This window comes from Somniosus microcephalus, chromosome 30, assembly GCF_052327205.1.
Source record: "Somniosus microcephalus isolate GS21.2 chromosome 30, FLI_Smic_1.0, whole genome shotgun sequence".
Classification (NCBI taxonomy): Eukaryota; Metazoa; Chordata; class Chondrichthyes; order Squaliformes; family Somniosidae; genus Somniosus; species Somniosus microcephalus.
In genome coordinates this window covers 42,622,398-42,642,846 of record NC_141016.1, presented here as the reverse complement: position 1 = coordinate 42,642,846, position 20,449 = coordinate 42,622,398, and the positions used below count along the sequence as shown (strand labels likewise).

Here is a 20,449-nt window from a genome sequence, read left to right as displayed (position 1 = left end):
GAGGGAGCTTTACTTTGTATCTAGCCCATGCTGTACCTGCCCTGGGAGTGTTTGGTGGGACAGTGTAGAGGGAGCTTTACTCTGTATATAACCCGTGCTGTACCTGCCCTGGGAGTGTTTGATGGGACAGTGTAGAGGGAGATTTACTCTGTATCTAGCCCGTGCTGTACCTGCCCTGGGAGTGTTTGATGGGACAGTGTAGAGGTAGCTTTACTCTGTATCTAGCCCGTGCTGTACCTGCCCTGGGGGTGTTTGATGGGACAGTGGAGAGGGAGCTTTACTCTGTATCTAGCCCGTGCTGTACCTGCCCTGGGGGTGTTTGATGGGACAGTGTAGAGGGAGCTTTACTCTGTATCTAGCCCATGCTGTACCTGCCCTGGGAGTGTTTGATGGGACAGTGTAGAGGGAGCTTTACTCTGTATCTAGCCCGTGCTGTATCTGCCCTGGGGGTGTTTGATGGGACAGTGTAGAGGGAGCTTTACTCTGTATCTAGCCCGTGCTGTATCTGCCCTGGGGGTGTTTGGTGGGACAGTGTAGAGGGGGCTTTACTCTGTATCTAACCTGTGCTGCACCTGCCCTGGGGGTGTTTCATGGGACAGTGTAGAGCGAGCTTTACTCTGTATCTAACCCGTGCTGTATCTGCCCTGGGAGTGTTTGATGGGACAGTGTAGAGGGAGCTTTACTCTGTATCTAACCCTTGATGTACCTGACCTGGGAGTGTTTGATGGGACAGTGTAGAGGGAGCTTTACTCTGTATCTAACCCCGTGCTGTACCTGCCCTGGGAGTGTTTGATGGGACAGTGTAGAGGGAGCTTTACTCTGTATCTAACCCGTGCTGTATCTGCCCTGGGAGTGTTTGATGGGACCGTAAGAGGGAGCTTTACTCTGTATCTAAGCTGTGCTGTACGTGCCCTGGGAGTGTTTGATGGACAGTGTAGGGGGAGTTTTACTCTGTATCTAACCCGTGCTGTACCTGCCCTGGGAGAGTTTGATGGGACAGTGTTTAGGGAGCTTTACTCTGTATCTAGCCCGTGCTGTACCTGCCCTGGGAGTGTTTGATGGGACAGTGTAGAGGGAGCTTTACTCTGTATCTAACCCCGTGCTGTACCTGCCCTGGGAGTGTTTGATGGGACAGTGTAGAGGGAGCTTTACTCTGTATCTAACCCGTGCTGTATCTGCCCTGGGAGTGTTTGATGGGACAGTGTAGAGGGAGCTTTACTCTGTATCTAACCCGTGCTGTACGTGCCCTGGGAGTGTTTGATGGACAGTATAGAGGGAGTTTTACTCTGTATCTAACCCGTGCTGTACCTGCCCTGGGAGTGTTTGATGGGACAGTGTAGAGGGAGCTTTACTCTGTATCTAACCCGTGCTGTACATGCCCTGGGAGTGTTTGATGGGACAGTGTAGAGGGAGCTTTACTCTGTATCTAACCCGTGCTGTACCTGCCCTGGGAGTGTTTGATGGGACAGTGTAGAGGGAGCTTTACTCTGTATCCAACCTGTGATGTACCTGCCCTGGGAGTGTTTGATGGGACAGTGTAGAGGGAGCTTTACTCTGTATCTAACCCCGTGCTGTACCTGCCCTGGGAGTGTTTGATGGGATAGTGTAGAGGGAGCTTTAGTCTGTATCTAACCTGTGCTGTATCTGCCCTGGGAGTGTTTGATGGGACAGTGTAGAGGGAGCTTTACTCTGTATCTAACCCATGATGTAGCTGCCCTGGGAGTGTTTGATGGGACAGTGTAGAGGGAGCTTTACTCTGTATCTAACCCGTGATGTAACTGCCCTGGGAGTGTTTGATGGGACAGTGTAGAGGGAGCTTTACTCTGTAGATATACCCGTGTTGTACGTGCCCTGGGAGTGTTTGATGGACAGTGTAGAGGGAGTTTTCTCTGTATCTAACCCGTGCTGTACCTGCCCTGGGAGTGTTTGATGGGACAGTGTAGAGGGAGCTTTACTCTGTATCTAACCCGTGATGTACCTGCCCTGGGAGTGTTTGATGGGACAGTGTAGAGGGAGCTTTACTCTGTATCTAACCCGTGCTGTACCTGCCCTGGGAGAGTTTGATGGGACAGTGTAGAGGGAGCTTTACTCTGTATCTAACCCGTGCTATACCTGCCCTGGGAGTGTTTGATGGGTCAGTGTAGAGGGAGCTTTACTCTGTATCTAGCCCGTGCTGTACCTGCCCTGGGAGTGTTTGATGGGACAGTGTAGAGGGAGCTTTACTCTGTATCTAGCCCGTGCTGTACCTGCCCTGGGAGTGTTTGATGGGGCAGTGTAGAAGGAGCTTTACTCTGTATCTAGCCCGTGCTATACCTGCCCTGGGAGTGTTTGATGGGACAGTGTAGAGGGAGCTTTACTTTGTATCTAGCCCATGCTGTACCTGCCCTGGGAGTGTTTGGTGGGACAGTGTAGAGGGAGCTTTACTCTGTATCTACCCCGTGCTGTACCTGCCCTGGGAGTGTTTGATGGGACAGTGTAGAGGGAGATTTACTCTGTATCTAGCCCGTGCTGTACCTGCCCTGGGAGTGTTTGATGGGACAGTGTAGAGGTAGCTTTACTCTGTATCTAGCCCGTGCTGTACCTGCCCTGGGGGTGTTTGATGGGACAGTGGAGAGGGAGCTTTACTCTGTATCTAGCCCGTGCTGTACCTGCCCTGGGGGTGTTTGATGGGACAGTGTAGAGGGAGCTTTACTCTGTATCTAGCCCATGCTGTACCTGCCCTGGGAGTGTTTGATGGGACAGTGTAGAGGGAGATTTACTCTGTATCTAGCCCGTGCTGTGCCTGCCCTGGGAGTGTTTGATGGGACAGTGGAGAGGGAGCTTTACTCTGTATCTAGCCCGTGCTGTATCTGCCCTGGGGGTGTTTGATGGGACAGTGTAGAGGGAGCTTTACTCTGTATCTAGCCCGTGCTGTATCTGCCCTGGGGGTGTTTGATGGGACAGTGTAGAGGGAGCTTTACTCTGTATCTAACCCGTGCTGCACCTGCCCTGGGGGTGTTTGATGGGACAGTGTAGAGCGAGCTTTACTCTGTATCTAACCCGTGCTGTATCTGCCCTGGGAGTGTTTGATGGGACAGTGTTGAGGGAGCTTTACTCTGTATCTAACCCTTGATGTACCTGACCTGGGAGTGTTTGATGGGACAGTGTAGAGGGAGCTTTACTCTGTATCTAACCCCGTGCTGTACCTGCCCTGGGAGTGTTTGATGGGACAGTGTAGAGGGAGCTTTACTCTGTATCTAACCCGTGCTGTATCTGCCCTGGGAGTGTTTGATGGGACCGTGTAGAGGGAGCTTTACTCTGTATCTAACCCGTGCTGTACGTGCCCTGGGAGTGTTTGATGGACAGTGTAGGGGGAGTTTTACTCTGTATCTAACCCGTGCTGTACCTGCCCTGGGAGAGTTTGATGGGACAGTGTTTAGGGAGCTTTACTCTGTATCTAGCCCGTGCTGTACCTGCCCTGGGAGTGTTTGATGGGACAGTGTTGAGGGAGCTTTACTCTGTATCTAGCCCGTGCTGTACCTGCCCTGGGAGCGTTTGATGGGGCAGTGTAGAAGGAGCTTTACTCTGTATCTAGCCCGTGCTATACCTGCCCTGGGAGTGTTTGATGGGACAGTGTAGAGGGAGCTTTACTCTGTATCTTGCCCGTGCTGTACCTGCCCTGGGAGTGTTTGATGGGACAGTGTAGAGGGAGCTTTACTCTGTATCTACCCCGTGCTGTACCTGCCCTGGGAGTGTTTGATGGGACAGTGTAGAGGGAGATTTACTCTGTATCTAGCCCGTGCTGTACCTGCCCTGGGAGTGTTTGATGGGACAGTGTAGAGGGAGCTTTACTCTGTATCTAGCCCGTGCTGTACCTGCCCTGGGGGTGTTTGATGGGACAGTGTAGAAGGAGCTTTACTCTGTATCTAACCCGTGCTGTACCTGCCCTGGGAGAGTTTGATGGGACAGTGTAGAGGGAGCTTTACTCTGTATCTAACCCGTGATGTAACTGCCCTGGGAGTGTTTGATGGGACAGTGTAGAGGGAGCTTTACTCTGTAGATATACCCATGTTGTACGTGCCCTGGGAGTGTTTGATGGACAGTGTAGAGGGAGTTTTCTCTGTATCTAACCCGTGCTGTACCTGCCCTGGGAGTGTTTGATGGGACAGTGTAGAGGGAGCTTTACTCTGTATCTAACCCGTGATGTACCTGCCCTGGGAGTGTTTGATGGGACAGTGTAGAGGGAGCTTTACTCTGTATCTAACCCGTGCTGTACCTGCCCTGGGAGAGTTTGATGGGACAGTGTAGAGGGAGCTTTACTCTGTATCTAACCCGTGCTATACCTGCCCTGGGAGTGTTTGATGGGACAGTGTAGAGGGAGCTTTACTCTGTATCTAGCCCGTGCTGTACCTGCCCTGGGAGTGTTTGATGGGACAGTGCAGAGGGAGCTTTACTCTGTATCTAGCCCGTGCTGTACCTGCCCTGGGAGTGTTTGATGGGGCAGTGTAGAAGGAGCTTTACTCTGTATCTAGCCCGTGCTATACCTGCCCTGGGAGTGTTTGATGGGACAGTGTAGAGGGAGCTTTACTTTGTATCTAGCCCATGCTGTACCTGCCCTGGGAGTGTTTGGTGGGACAGTGTAGAGGGAGCTTTACTCTGTATCTACCCCGTGCTGTACCTGCCCTGGGAGTGTTTGATGGGACAGTGTAGAGGGAGATTTACTCTGTATCTAGCCCGTGCTGTACCTGCCCTGGGAGTGTTTGATGGGACAGTGTAGAGGTAGCTTTACTCTGTATCTAGCCCGTGCTGTACCTGCCCTGGGGGTGTTTGATGGGACAGTGGAGAGGGAGCTTTACTCTGTATCTAGCCCGTGCTGTACCTGCCCTGGGGGTGTTTGATGGGACAGTGTAGAGGGAGCTTTACTCTGTATCTAGCCCATGCTGTACCTGCCCTGGGAGTGTTTGATGGGACAGTGTAGAGGGAGATTTACTCTGTATCTAGCCCGTGCTGTGCCTGCCCTGGGAGTGTTTGATGGGACAGTGTAGAGGGAGCTTTACTCTGTATCTAGCCCGTGCTGTATCTGCCCTGGGGGTGTTTGATGGGACAGTGTAGAGGGAGCTTTACTCTGTATCTAGCCCGTGCTGTATCTGCCCTGGGGGTGTTTGATGGGACAGTGTAGAGGGAGCTTTACTCTGTATCTAACCCGTGCTGCACCTGCCCTGGGGGTGTTTGATGGGACAGTGTAGAGCGAGCTTTACTCTGTATCTAACCCGTGCTGTATCTGCCCTGGGAGTGTTTGATGGGACAGTGTAGAGGGAGCTTTACTCTGTATCTAACCCTTGATGTACCTGACCTGGGAGTGTTTGATGGGACAGTGTAGAGGGAGCTTTACTCTGTATCTAACCCCGTGCTGTACCTGCCCTGGGAGTGTTTGATGGGACAGTGTAGAGGGAACTTTACTCTGTATCTAACCCGTGCTGTATCTGCCCTGGGAGTGTTTGATGGGACCGTGTAGAGGGAGCTTTACTCTGTATCTAACCCGTGCTGTACGTGCCCTGGGAGTGTTTGATGGACAGTGTAGGGGGAGTTTTACTCTGTATCTAACCCGTGCTGTACCTGCCCTGGGAGAGTTTGATGGGACAGTGTTTAGGGAGCTTTACTCTGTATCTAGCCCGTGCTGTACCTGCCCTGGGAGTGTTTGATGGGACAGTGTTGAGGGAGCTTTACTCTGTATCTAGCCCGTGCTGTACCTGCCCTGGGAGCGTTTGATGGGGCAGTGTAGAAGGAGCTTTACTCTGTATCTAGCCCGTGCTATACCTGCCCTGGGAGTGTTTGATGGGACAGTGTAGAGGGAGCTTTACTCTGTATCTAGCCCGTGCTGTACCTGCCCTGGGAGTGTTTGATGGGACAGTGTAGAGGGAGCTTTACTCTGTATCTACCCCGTGCTGTACCTGCCCTGGGAGTGTTTGATGGGACAGTGTAGAGGGAGATTTACTCTGTATCTAGCCCGTGCTGTACCTGCCCTGGGAGTGTTTGATGGGACAGTGTAGAGGGAGCTTTACTCTGTATCTAGCCCGTGCTGTACCTGCCCTGGGAGTGTTTGATGGGACAGTGTAGAAGGAGCTTTACTCTGTATCTAACCCGTGCTGTACCTGCCCTGGGAGAGTTTGATGGGACAGTGTAGAGGGAGCTTTACTCTGTATTTAACCCGTGCTGTACCTGCCCTGGGAATGTTTGATGGGACAGTGTAGAGGGAGCTTTACTCTGTATTTAACCCGTGCTGTACCTGCCCTGGGAGTGTTTGATGCTGACACTGGGCACCGAAAATGAAAAGCGTTTTAATCCCCAGCAGTGATATACCTCCTCTCAATGAGCACAACATTGAATTATGTGCGGGGATAACACAGTATTTCTTCAAATATGTTTTTTTTAAAAGTACCCCTGATGTTAAAAATGCCTATTTCGGTGGCTATTAATGATCCTGTGGCACTATTTGAAGAAGAGCAGGGTGCTGTTCCGCTGTCCAGTCAAACGTTCCTTCCTCAAGCACCTCTGCCAAAAAACAGATTAATTAGTCATTGATCTCATTGTTGTTTCTGGGACCGTGCTGTGCACAAATTGTCTTCTAGCCCACTGCACTTCAAAACAATTCATTGTATGTGAAGTGCTTTGAGAGATTTCTGAGGGAGAAGCTGTGGTTAATGCTTTAACCAGTGGATTTGATGGATCTGCAAATCCATTGGCAGGATAGGCGCACCAACGTCAGTGTAAGTCCCTCATTGGACTCATCAGTCACCTGAGAACTCATTTTTAGTGTTGAAGCAAGTCACCCTCGGTTCCGAGGGACTGCCTAAGAAGAAGAATGCTTTAACCCACGCCTCTCTCCGCAGGTGCCATGGGGATCATGCTTGGCTGTTTTTATCGGCTGTCCTGCCTGATGTTTCTCATCCCATACTGGTACAACTTCTTCCTGGATAAGACCGCATGGAACAACCACTCGTACCTGTACGGACTCATCGGGTTCCAGCTCACGTTCATGGATGCCAACAGATACTGGTAGGAAGCTCAGGGTTTCAGCAAATACAACCCGCTGGCTCAGAGACTGAGCGGGAAGTGTTGTCTCCTGATCACCTCGAGCTCCTTCCCCTCGTGTGTATTCTGTTTATCCCCTTCCCCTGTTGTGTTCCCATTTGTATTTTATTCCCTTTTCCTCCTCGGCTGCTGCTATAAGTATTGACAGTTCCTAGGTGCATCTCCAATACCTGCTTCGACTGGCCATCTCCCAGAGTGCCATCAAGCTGTTGGACTGTGGAGGGCATCACAATTGAGCCTGGGAGAGACACACAGACACACACACACCCGCCCACACGCACATCACATACACACTCGCCCACACACATACCATACACACATAGAAACATCGAAGATAGGAGCAGGAGTAGGCCATTCGGCCCCTCGAGCCTGCTCCGCCATTCAATGAGATCATGGCTAATCATCCAAATTCAGTACCCTGTCCCTGCCTTCTCCCCATATCCCTTGATCCCTTTAGTTTTAAGAAATATATCTCACTCCTTCTTGAATATATTTAATGAATTGGCCTCTACTGCCTTCTGTGGTAGAGAATTCCACAGGTTCGCCACTCTCTGGGTGAAGAAATTCCTCCTCATCTCTGTCCTAAATGGCTTACCCCTTATCCTTAGACTGTGACCCCTGGTTCTGGACTCCCCGGCCATCGGGAACATCCTTCCTGCATCTAGTCTGTCTAGTCCTGTTAGAATTTTATAAGTTTCAATGAGATCCCCTCTCATTCTTCTCAACTCCAGCGAATATAAGCCCAATCAACCCAATCTCTCCTCATATGTCATTCCTGCCATCCCAGATATCTACACACACACACACACGCACACGCACACACACTATACACACACACACCATACACACACCACACACACACTATACACACACACACCATACACACACACACCATACACACACACCATACACACACACACCATACACACACCATACACACACACCACACACACACTATACACACACACACCATACACACACCACACACACACCATACACACACACACCATACACACACCATACACACACACCACACACACACACCACACACACACCATACACACACACACCATACACACACCATACACACACACCACACACACACACCACACACACACACCACACACACACACTATACACACACACCACACACACACACCACACACACACACCACACACACACACCACACACACACACTATACACACACACCACACACACACACCATACACACACACACTATACACACACACCACACACACACACCATACACACACACACTATACACACACACCACACACACACACCATACACACACACACACCATACACACACACATACCATCCAGACAGACACACACACACACAGACAAACACACGCACGCACACACACACGCACAGTCGCACACACACACGCACGCATGCACACACATGCACACACACACACACATGCACACAGACACACACACACATGCACACACAAACACACAGTCGCACACACACGCACACAGACACGCACACACACACACAGACACACACACACAGCTCTGGTGCATTGAGACCAATTGTATCACCTGAACCGCTGCCTTGGCTGAGATTGGCTTTCTCAGCATGGACTAGAGATTGAACTTGAGTCTTTCCTGGTCTGTGGGGCTTCACAGCAGTATCCAGCGGGTTTATCGTCGGGGCCCCCAAACTCAGTAACCAGGACTGTGGCTGTCAGATTCTTCATCAAATCACCGGGTCGACATTCTTTATTAACATCTAGCCAGTTGCTGCTTGAAGTCACAAGATTCACTGCAGACATTCCCTTCAGTTGCTCACTAATAAATCACAATTTCTTTTTTAAAATTTCCACCTCTGTTAGGTCTCTTGACGGATTACGAAATGCAAAAAAGAGGAATGCTCAGGTGCCGTTGTGGAATTACACTCTGCTGAGGGCGCAGGTTAGTAGTGACTCTTAAACTGTACATCACACGAATCTCTCAGTCCTGACACTGCACGTCACACGAATCTCTCAGTCCCTGACACTGTACGTCACACGAATCTCTCAGTCCCTGACACTGTACGTCACACGAATCTCTCAGTCCCTGACACTGTACGTCACACGAATCTCTCAGTCCCTGACACTGTACGTCACACGAATCTCTCAGTCCCTGACACTGTACGTCACACGAATCTCTCAGTCCCTGACACTGTACGTCACACGAATCTCTCAGTCCCTGACACTGTACGTCACACGAATCTCTCAGTCCCTGACGCTGCACGTCACACGAATCTCTCAGTCCCTGACACTGCACGTCACACGAATCTCTCAGTCCCTGACACTGTACGTCACACGAATCTCTCAGTCCCTGACACTGCACGTCACACGAATCTCTCAGTCCCTGACACTGTACGTCACACGAATCTCTCAGTCCCTGACACTGCACGTCACACGAATCTCTCAGTCCCTGACACTGTACGTCACACGAATCTCTCAGTCTCTGACACTGTAGGTCACACGAATCTCTCAGTCCCTGACACTGCACGTCACACGAACCTCTCAGTCTCTGACACTGTACGTCACACGAATCTCTCAGTCCCTGACACTGCACGTCACACGAACCTCTCAGTCTCTGACACTGTACGTCACACGAATCTCTCAGTCTCTGACACTGTAGGTCACACGAATCTCTCAGTCCCTGACACTGTACGTCACACGAATCTCTCAGTCTCTGACACTGTAGGTCACACGAATCTCTCAGTCCCTGACACTGTACGTCACACGAATCTCTCAGTCTCTGACACTGTAGGTCACACGAATCTCTCAGTCTCTGACACTGTAGGTCACACGAATCTCTCAGTCCCTGACACTGCACATCACACGAATCTCTCAGTCCCTGACACTGTACGTCACACGAATCTCTCAGTCTCTGACACTGTACGTCACACGATTCTCTCAGTCTCTGACACTGTAGGTCACACGAATCTCTCAGTCTCTGACACTGTAGGTCACACGAATCTCTCAGTCTCTGACACTGTAGGTCACACGAATCTCTCAGTCCCTGACACTGCACATCACACGAATCTCTCAGTCTCTGACACTGTACGTCACACGAATCTCTCAGTCTCTGACACTGTAGGTCACACGAATCTCTGTCCCTGACACTGCATGTCACAGAACAAAGGCAGGGTGATGCTGGTCATGTGCCTTGCATCAATGTGGCTACGTGAATTTGTTTTAAAATGATGTGAACAAGGTTACTGAGAAACCCATGTGGAGAGCTGAGTCGAAACTGCACAACAGCAGCAAGATTGGAAAGAGTAGCAGTGAAGATGAGGTGAATCAGGAGATAGTGTTTGGATGACTCCAGCCTTGGATTTTAAACGCTGCAGATTGTAGGAAGGAGGGGAGACTGAGGGAGGTGAGGAGTTGCATTGTTTTGAGGTCGGGGACAGATGAGTGGGAGGAGAGGACTGTGCAATGACGATGCAGAAGGAGGAGTGTTTGGACAGGCTACGTGGAGTTAAGAATGATCAAAGGAAAAGCTCCGAGCAGCACTGACCACCGTACCATTGGTTAAAATAGGGGCAAGAGCAGGCGAGCTCTCCCCGGTGTCCTGGCCAATATTTATCCCTTAACCAACAGCACTGAAACAGATTATCTGGTCATGATCACACTTCTGTTTTGTGGGACCTTGCTGTGTGAAAATTGGCTGTTTCCTACATTGCAACAGTGAGCACACTTCAAAAGTTCTTCAGTGACTGTAAAGCACTTTAGACCATCCTGAGGTAGTGAAAGGCGCTGTATAAATACAAGTTCTTTATTGTTTTTCACTGGAGAGGACTTAATGCTTGAGGTTCTTAAAGCACTCAAGGTCCACAAAGCAGTGTTTTCACTGGGTTTATTTCATAGAATCCTCGAAACGTACAGCAGAGAAGGAGTCCATTCGGCCCGTCGTGCCTGTGCTGTCTCTTTGAAAGAGCAGCCGTGTTTAGTCCCACGTCCCCGCTTTCTGTCCGTAACCCTGTACGTTCCTCCCATCCGTACTAATGCACGGCCAGAAACTCGACTCGCCTAACCCGATACTCCTCCATGTTGTGTGATACCCTGGAGTTCATCCCTTCAAATTGCTCCCACTCTCAATGACAGACCTGTAACTGTGCCTAAGTTTGGAAGGTTACAATTGTTAATTGTACTCCTGGATTTTTCTCACACAGCTAACGTCACTCTTTACTGAAGTCGCTGTGACCACATCGGTCGAGCCTTCATTGCGTTACCCACCCGGGGCTCTTTCTCTCTTTCAGATCTTCATTGTGTATTTCATTGCTGGCGTGAAGAAGCTCGATGCTGATTGGGTGGAAGGATACTCCATGAACCACCTTGCAGGCCACTGGCTATTCGATCCCTTTAAGTAAGTAGTTCTGTTAAGCTAAAAGCAAAAAAAACTGGAGATGCTGGAATTCTGAAACTAATACAGAAAATGCAGGAAACACTCAGCAGGTCAGCCAGCACCTGTGGAGAGAACAGATGAGTTAACCTTTCAGGTGTAGGCCCTTCTTCACAACCATTCTGACCCAGGGTCTTCACCTGAAATGTTAACCAGTCCGTCCTCTCCACAGATGCTAACTGACCTCCTGACTGGTTCCAGCATTTTCTGTACTTGTGCCAAGCTGCTTATTTATAATTGTGACCACAGATTCAGGCCCTTCGCCTTCCAGCACATGACTGGAGAGGCCCTTTACACAGGCCTTTATATAGTGCCTTATCACATCCCATAAACACCTCAAGACATTTCACACAATGAATTACACTGAAGTGCAGTGACTGTTGTTGCATAGTGAAACGTGGCAAACAATTTGTGCACAGTAAGATCCCACAGGCAGCAATGAGATGAATAACCTGCTTTTAGTGGTGTTGGTTGAGAGAAAAGGATTAAGATCAACATTCCTAGAGTGACGTAAAGTCATGGGATATTTAACATTCATTGGAATGGGTCACTGTCTGACAGACGGCACCTCTGACAATGCAGCACTCCTTCAGTACTGCACTGAGGTGTTTGCCTGGATTAACTTCTGGAGTTGAGCTTTAACCCTGTTTATTTCTGGGCCGAGTGCTGCTCACTCCCACCCATCTAGGACAGCGGGATGGGTTTCTGCACATTGGCCACTGCAGTCCATCTCCTGCCATCCAGGAGGCTCCGGGACACAAATTGGAAGATACACCTCGCAACGTTCTGTGTAAATGGGGCCGATTCCACGCCATGTAAATAGGGCCATGTTCCTCTCAGTGTAAATGGAGCCAATCCTCTCAGTGTAGATGGAGCCGGTCCCCCCAGTGTCAATGGAGCCGGAACCCCCAGTGTAAATGGAGCCGGTCCCACCAGAGTCAATGGAGCCGGTCCCTCCAGTGTAAATGGAGCCGGTCCCCCCAGTGTAAATGGAGCCGGTCCCTCCAGTGTAAATGGAGCCGGTCCCTCCAGTGTAAATGGAGCCGGAACCCCCAGTGTAAATGGAGCCGGAACCCCCAGTGTAAATGGAGCTGGAACCCCCAGTGTAAATGGAGCCGGTTCCTCCAGTGTAAATGGAGCCGGTTCCTCCAGTGTAAATGGAGCTGGTACCCCCAGTGTAAATGGAGCTGGTCCCTCCAGTGTAAATGGAGCCAGAACCCCCAGTGTAAATGGAGCCGGAATCCCCAGTGTAAATGGAGCTGGAACCCCCAGTGTAAATGGAGCCGGTCCCCCAGTGTAAATGGAGCCGGTCCCACCAGAGTCAATGGAGCCGGTCCCCCCAGTGTAAATGGAGCCTGTCCCCCCAGTGTAAATGGAGCTGGAACCCCCAGTGTAAATGGAGCCGGTCCCCCAGTGTAAATGGAGCTGGAACCCCCAGTGTAAATGGAGCCGGTCCCCCAGTGTAAATGGAGCCGGTCCCCCCAGTGTAAATGGAGCCGGTCCCACCAGAGTCAATGGAGCCGGTCCCCCCAGTGTAAATGGAGCCGGAACCTCCAGTGTAAATGGAGCCGGAACCCCCAGTGTAAATGGAGCCGGAACCCCCAGTGTAAATGGAGCCGGAACCCCCAGTGTAAATGGAGCCAGAACCCTCAGTGTAAATGGAGCTGTAACCCTCAATGTAAATGGAGCCGGAACCTCCAGTGTAAATGGAGCCGGAACCCCCAGTGTAAATGGAGCTGGAACCCCCAGTGTAAATGGAGCCAGAACCCCCAGTGTAAATGGAGCCGGAACCCCCAGTGTAAATGGAGCCGGAACCCCCAGTGTAAATGGAGCCAGAACCCTCAGTGTAAATGGAGCTGTAACCCTCAATGTAAATGGAGCCGGTCCCCCCAGTGTAAATGGAGCCGGTCCCACCAGTGTAAAAGGAGCTGGAACCCCCAGTGTAAATGGAGCCGGTCCCACCAGAGTCAATGGAGCCGGAACCCACAGTGTAAATGGAGCCGGAACCCCCAGTGTAAATGGAGCCGGTCCCCCCAGTGTAAAAGGAGCCGGTCCCCCCAGTGTAAAAGGAGCCGGTCCCACCAGTGTAAAAGGAGCTGGAACCCCCAGTGTAAATGGAGCCGGTCCCACCAGAGTCAATGGAGCCGGAACCCACAGTGTAAATGGAGCCGGAACCCCCAGTGTAAATGGAGCCGGTCCCACCAGTGTAAATGGAGCCGGAACCCACAGTGTAAATGGAGCCGGAACCCACAGTGTAAATGGAGCCGGAACCCACAGTGTAAATGGAGCCGGAACCCACAGTGTAAATGGAGCCGGTCCCACCAGTGTAAACGGGGCCGGTTCTTCTCAGTGTACATAAGAACATAAGAAACAGGAGCAGGAGTAGGCCAATCGGCCCTCGAGCCTGCTCTGCCTTTCAATAAGATCATGGCTGAACTGATTTTGGCCTCAACTCCACTTTCCTGCCCGTTCCCCATAACCCTCAACTCCCCTGTAGGTCAAAAATCTGTCCATCTCAACCTTGAATATATTCACTGACTCCGCCTCCACAGTTCTCTGGGGTAGAGAATTCCACAGATTCACGACCCTCTGAGGGAAGAAATTCCTCCTCATCTCCGTCTTAAATGGGCGACCCTTTATTCTGAAACTATGCCCCCTAGCTCTAGATTCCCCCATGATTCACCCTGTCAAGCCCCCTTAGAATCTTATATGTTTCAATAAGATCACCTCTCATTCTTCTAAACTCCAATGAGTATAGGCCCAACCTGCTCAACCTTTCCTCATACAACAACCCCTTCATCCCAGGAATCAACCTAGTGAACCTTCTCTGAACTGCCTCCAATGCAAGTATATCCCTCCTTAAATAAGGAGACCAAAACTGTACGCAGCACTCCAGGTGTGGTCTCACCAGCGCCCTGTACAGTTGTAACAGGACTTCCCTACTTTTATACTCCATTCCCTTTGCAATAAAAGCCAACACTCCATTTGCCTTCCTAATTACTTGCTGTGCCTGCATGCTAACATTTTGTGTTTCATGTACGATGAGACCCAGATCCCTCTGTACCGCAGCATTCTGTAGTCTCTCTCCGTTTAAATAATATTTTGCTTTTCTATTCTTCCTACTGTGGCGTTGCCACATTGGGGAAACACTGTGTGTATGTAGATAAACCTGTATAATCCCCTTTTAACTGCTGTATTCCCCTCCCCCCGCAAGACAGTTGCAAGCTGAGAGGAATAAGGCATGTTCAGACTTGCCTGCTGCTGAGAGAAGGAAAACCAATCAGGTTCCAGCAGGTGACCAATCCGTGAGTCATCACAGGTTCAGACTGTATTGTGAGAGTTGGAGTAAAGACCTATTTCTTGTAGCTCGCTGTGTTGCCTATTTCTTTACGCGGGAGACTGTAGTCTCCCACACTACCAAAGTGGATAACCTCACATTTTCCCACATTATACTCCATCTGCCAAATTTTTTCCCACTCACTTAACCTAGCTGTATCTCTTTGCAGACTCTTTGGGCTAGATTTTCAGTTGCTTGCGCCAGCAGTTAGCGCCTTAAGAGAAGTGATTTTCGGGCGCTATGCGTGTAGCGCCCGGGCACAGCGCAGTTTGCGCCCCGCCCCAAATTAAGTTGCCCGTTAGCGCCGGCGCAAAGTTTAGCGGCCGCCCGGATGCGCGCGCAGAAAATGACGTCACATCCTCGTGCAACGCCCTTTGGCCGCCCCGAATACAAACTTCAGTCGGACCGCCCGATTGTGCGGCTGGCGTCCAGAGCGTTTGTAAAATGGAACGCAACACACCCTGGGGAGCGCAAATTAAAGGGCCCTCCTCCTGCACTATAATGGAAGGATCCAGTGTGTTGTTGTGAATGGTGTATTTATGTTTCCGGCCTCCTCCTCCTCCTCCTCCTCCTCCTCCTCCTCCTCCTCCTCCTCCTCCTCCCTCATCATCATCATCATCATCTTTTCCCCCCCCAGACTCTGCCTTTGCAAAAAACACATGCACCCTTCCCCTTTAAGAGCTCACTGGCACCAGAGTGTCTGCCGTGCGATGCGCCCGAGCTCGGGCGCAGCGCTCTGCACCGCCGGCTTAGCGCCTAAAGATAGTAGTGGAACGCCTCTTTTAGCGCTCCACCAACCTCTTAGGGCGAAGCCACTGAATTTCCGGCAACGGGGCGCTACTTTGGGGCGGGCGCTAACTTCGGGCGGGCGCTAAGGTTAGCGCCCCAAAACTGTCTATACTGAAAATCTAGCCCTTTGTGTCCTCCTCACAACTTGCTTTCCCATCTAACTTTATATCGTCAGCAAACTTGGCGACAGTACACTCGGTCCCTTCATCCAAGTCGTTAATATAGATTGTAAATAGTTGAGGCTCCAGCACCCCTGTGGCACCCCACTAGTTACAGTTTGCCAACCGGAAAATGACCCATTTATCCCGACTCTCTGTTTTCTGTTAGTTAGCCAATCCTCTATCCATGCTAATATATTACCCCCAGCCCCGTGAGCTCTTATCTTATGCAGTAACCTTTTATGTGGCACCTTATTGAATGCCTTTTGGAAATCCAAATACACCACATCCACTGGTTCCCCTTTATCCACCCTGCTCATTACATCCTCAAAGAACTCTAATAAATTTGTCAAACATGATTCCCTTTCATAAAACCATGTTGACTCTGCTTGATTGTAATTTGATTTTCTAAATGTCCTGCTACTACTTCCTTAATAATGGATTCCAGCATTTTCCCAATGACAGATGTTAGGCTAACTGGTCTATAGTTTCCTGCTTTCTGTCTCCCTCCTTTCTTGAATAGGGGAGTTACATTTACAGTTTTCCAGTCTGCTGGGACCTCTCCAGAATCCAGGGAATTTTGGTAGATTACAACCAACGCATCCACTATCTCTGTAACCACTTCTTTTAAGACCCTAGGATGCAGGCCATCAGGTCCAGGGGACTGGTCAGCCTTTAATCCCATTAGTTTGCCTAGTACTTTTTCTCTAGTGATAGTGATTGTTTTAAGTTCCTCCCTCTCTTTTGCCCTTGATTTTCCACTATTATTGGGTTGCTTTTAGTATCTTCTACCGTGAAGACAGATACAAAATATTTGTTTAAAGTCTCTGCCATTTCCTTGTTTTCCATTATTATTTCCCCAGTCTCATCCTCTAAGGAACCAACATTTACTTTAGCTACTCTCTTCCTTTTTATATACTTGTAGAATCTCTTATTGTCTGTTTTTATATTTCTTGCTAATTTACTCTCATAATCTATTTTCTCCCTCTTTATTATTTTTTATTTATCCTTTGCTGGTTTCTAAAAAATTCCCAATCTTCTGGCCTACCACTATTCTTTGCAACATTGTATGCCTTTTATTTCAATTTGATACCATCCTTAACTTCCTTAGTTAGCCACAGATGGTTCATCCTTCTCGTAGTCTTTCTTTCTCACTGGAATATATCTTTGTTGAGAGTTATGAAATATCTCCTTAAAAGTCTGCCACTGCTTATCTACTGTCTTACCTTTTAATCTATTTTCCCAGTCCACTTTAGCCAACTCTGTCTTCATACCCTTGTAATTGCCTTTATTTAAGTTTACAACACTAGTTTCAGACCCAAGTTTCTCACCCTCAAACTGAATGTGAAATTCTATCATGTTATGATCACTCTTCCCTAGAGGATCATTTACTACGAGACCATTAATTAATCTTGTCTGTGTGGAGTTTGCACATTCTCCCCGTGTTTGCGTGGGTTTTCTCCGGGTGCTCCGGTTTCCTCCCACAGTCCAAAGATGTGCGGGTTAGGTTGATTGGCTATGATAAATTGACCCTTAGTGTTAGGGGGATTAAATACATGGGGTTACAGGGATAGGGTGGGATATGTGTTGGTGTAGGGGTTACGGGAATCGGGTGGGATATGTGTCAGTGCAGACTCGATGGGCCGAAATGGCCTCTATCTGCACTGTGGGGTTTCTGTGATTCTGTGATTCTGTGATTACACATTACCAAATCTAAAATAGCCTGTTCCCTGGTTGGTTCCACAACATATTGTTCTCAGAAACTGTCCCGAATACACTCTATGAACTCGTCCTCAAGGTTACCTTTGCCAATTTGATTTGTCAATCTATATGAAGATTAAAATCGCCCACGATTATTGCAGTACCTTTCTTACAAGCCCCATTATTTCTTGATTTATACTCTGTCCTACAGTGTAGCTACAGTTAGGAGGCCTATAGACCACTCCCACCAGTGACTTCTTTCCCTTATTATTTCTTATCTCCACCCAAACTGATTCTACATTTTAATCTTCCGAGCCAAGGTCATTTCTCACCACTGTACTGATCTCATCCTTTATTAACAGAGCTACCCCACCTCCTTTTCCTTTCTACCTATCCTTCCGACATGTCAAATAGCCCTGAATATTCAGTTCCCAGCCTTGGGCACCTTGCAACTACATATCTGTGATGGCTATCAGACCATAACCATTTAGTTCTAATTGTGCAATCAGTTATCTGTCTTGTTATGAATGCTGCATGCATTTAGATAAAGAGCCTTTAATTTTGTCTTTTTATCATTTTTCCCTACTCTGACCCTATTTGCTGGTGCACTCTTATGCTTGTACGCTCTGTCCCATCCTGTCACACCGGGCAAGTGGTGGAAGTATCAGTAGGAGAGCATTTTGGCGACAGTGACCATAATTCAGTGAAATTTAAGGTGGTCATGGAAAAAGACAAAGACGGCCCGGAAATAAGGGTTCTAAATTGGGGGAAGGCCGATTTTAATATGATAAGGCAGGATCTGGCCAAAGTGGACTGGGAGCAGCTACTTATAGGAAAATCCACATCAAAACAGTGGGAGACTTTCAGAAGGGAAATAGAGAGAGTACAACGCCAACATGTTCCTGTAAAGGTCAAGGGTGGGACCAACAAGCAAAGGGAACCTTGGATGACAAGGGAGATACAAAAATGCATTAGAAATAAAAGGGGGGCTTTTGGCAGTTACAAAAGACTAAAGACGGAAGAAGCCCTAGAGGAGTATAAAAAGTGCAGGGGCATACTTAAAAAAGAAATTAGGAGGGCGAGGAGGGGCCATGAAATAACACTGGCGAGCAAAATAAAGGAAAATCCTAAGATGTTTTATAAGTATATTAAGGGCAAGAGAATAACCAGGGAAAGGGTAGGGCCCATTAGGGACCAAAGTGGCAATCTGTGTGTAGAACCAGATGATGTAGGCGGGGTTTTAAATGAATTTTTTGCATCTGTGTTCACTATGGAGAAAGACGATGCAGACATAGAAATCGGGCAAGGGGATTGTGACATACTTGAACATATTAGCATCGAGAGGGAGGAGGTGCTAGCGGTTTTAGCAGGCCAAAAAGTGGATAAATCCCCAGGCCCGGACGAGATGTATCCCAGGCTGCTGTGGGAGGCAAAGGAGGAGATTGCAGGGGCTCTGACACAAATTTTCAGAACCTCTCTGGCCACAGGGGATGTACCAGAGGACTGGAGAACAGCTAATGTAGTACCATTATACAAGAAGGGTAGCAGGGATAAACCAGGGAATTACAGGCCAGTGAGCCTAACATCTGTGGTAGGGAAATTATTGGAAAAAATTCTGAGGGACAAAATTAGTCTCCACTTGGAGAGGCAAGGATTAATCGGGGATAGTCAGCATGGCTTTGTCAAGGGTAAATCATGTCTGACAAATCTGATTGAATTTTTCGAGGGGGTGACTAGGAAGGTGGATGAGGGAAATGCTGTGGATGTGGTTTACATGGACTTCAGTAAAGCTTTTGACAAAGTCCCGCATAGGAGACTGGTCAAGAAGGTAAGAGCCCATGGGATCCAGGGTGCCTTGGCGCGTTGGATCCTAAACTGGCTGAGTGGCAGGAGGCAGAGGGTGATGGTCGAAGGTTGCTTTTGTGACTGGAAGCCTGTGTCCAGTGGGGTACCTCAGGGATCGGTGCTGGGTCCCTTGTTGTTTGTGATCTACATAAATGATTTGGATGAGAATGTAAAAGGGATGATCAGTAAGTTTGCAGATGACACGAAAATTGGTGGGGTGGTAAATTGCAAGGGGGAAAGCCTCAGGCTACAGGACGATATAGACGGGTTGGTCAGATGGGCGGAAAAGTGGCAAATGGAATTTAACCCTGAAAAGTGCGAGGTGATGCATTTTGGACGGACAAATAAGGCAAGGGAATACACAATGAGTGGTAGGACCCTAGGAAGTACAGAGGGTCAGAGGGACCTCGGTGTACATGTACATAGATCTCTGAAGGCAGCGGAACAAGTAGATAAGGTGGTTAAAAAGGCATATGGGATACTTGCCTTCATTAGCCGAGGCATAGAATATAAGAGCAGGGAGGTTATGATGGAGCTGTACAAAACGCTGGTGAGGCCACAGCTGGAGTACTGTGTGCAGTTCTGGTCGCCTCACTATAGGAAGGATGTGATTGCTTTGGAGAGGGTGCAGAGAAGATTCACCAGGATGTTACCTGGGATGGAGCGCCTCAGCTATGAAGAAAGACTAAACAGGCTGGGGTTGTTTTCCTTGGAGCAGAGAAGGCTGAGGGGGGACCTGATTGAGGTGTACAAAATGATGAGGGGCATAGATAGGGTAGACAAAGAGGAACTTTTCCCCTTAGTAGGGGGGGCAATAACAAGGGGGCATAGATTCAGGGTAAGGGGCAGGAGATTTAGAGGGGATTTGAGGAGGAACTTTTTCACCCAGAGGGTGGTTGGAATGTGGAACTCACTGCCTAAAAGGGTGGTAGAGGCAGGAACCCTCACAACATTCAAGAAGCATGTGGATGAGCACTTGAAATGCCATTGCATACAAGGCTATGGACCAAATGCTGGAAAATGGGATTAGACTGGACAGGGATGGATGGGCGGCGCAGACACGATGGGCCGAAGGGCCTCTTTCTGTGCTGTAAAACTCTATGACTCGATGACTCTA

General features: G+C 49.2%; 1 protein-coding gene across 2 annotated transcripts in view; it reads left to right on the top strand.

Annotated features, from left to right (window-relative positions):
• LOC147098174 (vitamin K-dependent gamma-carboxylase-like) overlaps nucleotides 1-20,449 on the top strand; it is a 287,219-nt gene that overhangs the window by 174,395 nt on the left and 92,375 nt on the right. For both annotated transcript variants that reach the window (XM_085971379.1, XM_085971378.1), the window contains exons 4-6: nucleotides 6,870-7,035; nucleotides 8,937-9,015; nucleotides 11,360-11,466. In XM_085971379.1, the coding sequence (XP_085827505.1) occupies nucleotides 6,870-7,035; nucleotides 8,937-9,015; nucleotides 11,360-11,466 (352 nt within the window). The remainder of the gene's footprint in view (nucleotides 1-6,869; nucleotides 7,036-8,936; nucleotides 9,016-11,359; nucleotides 11,467-20,449) is intronic.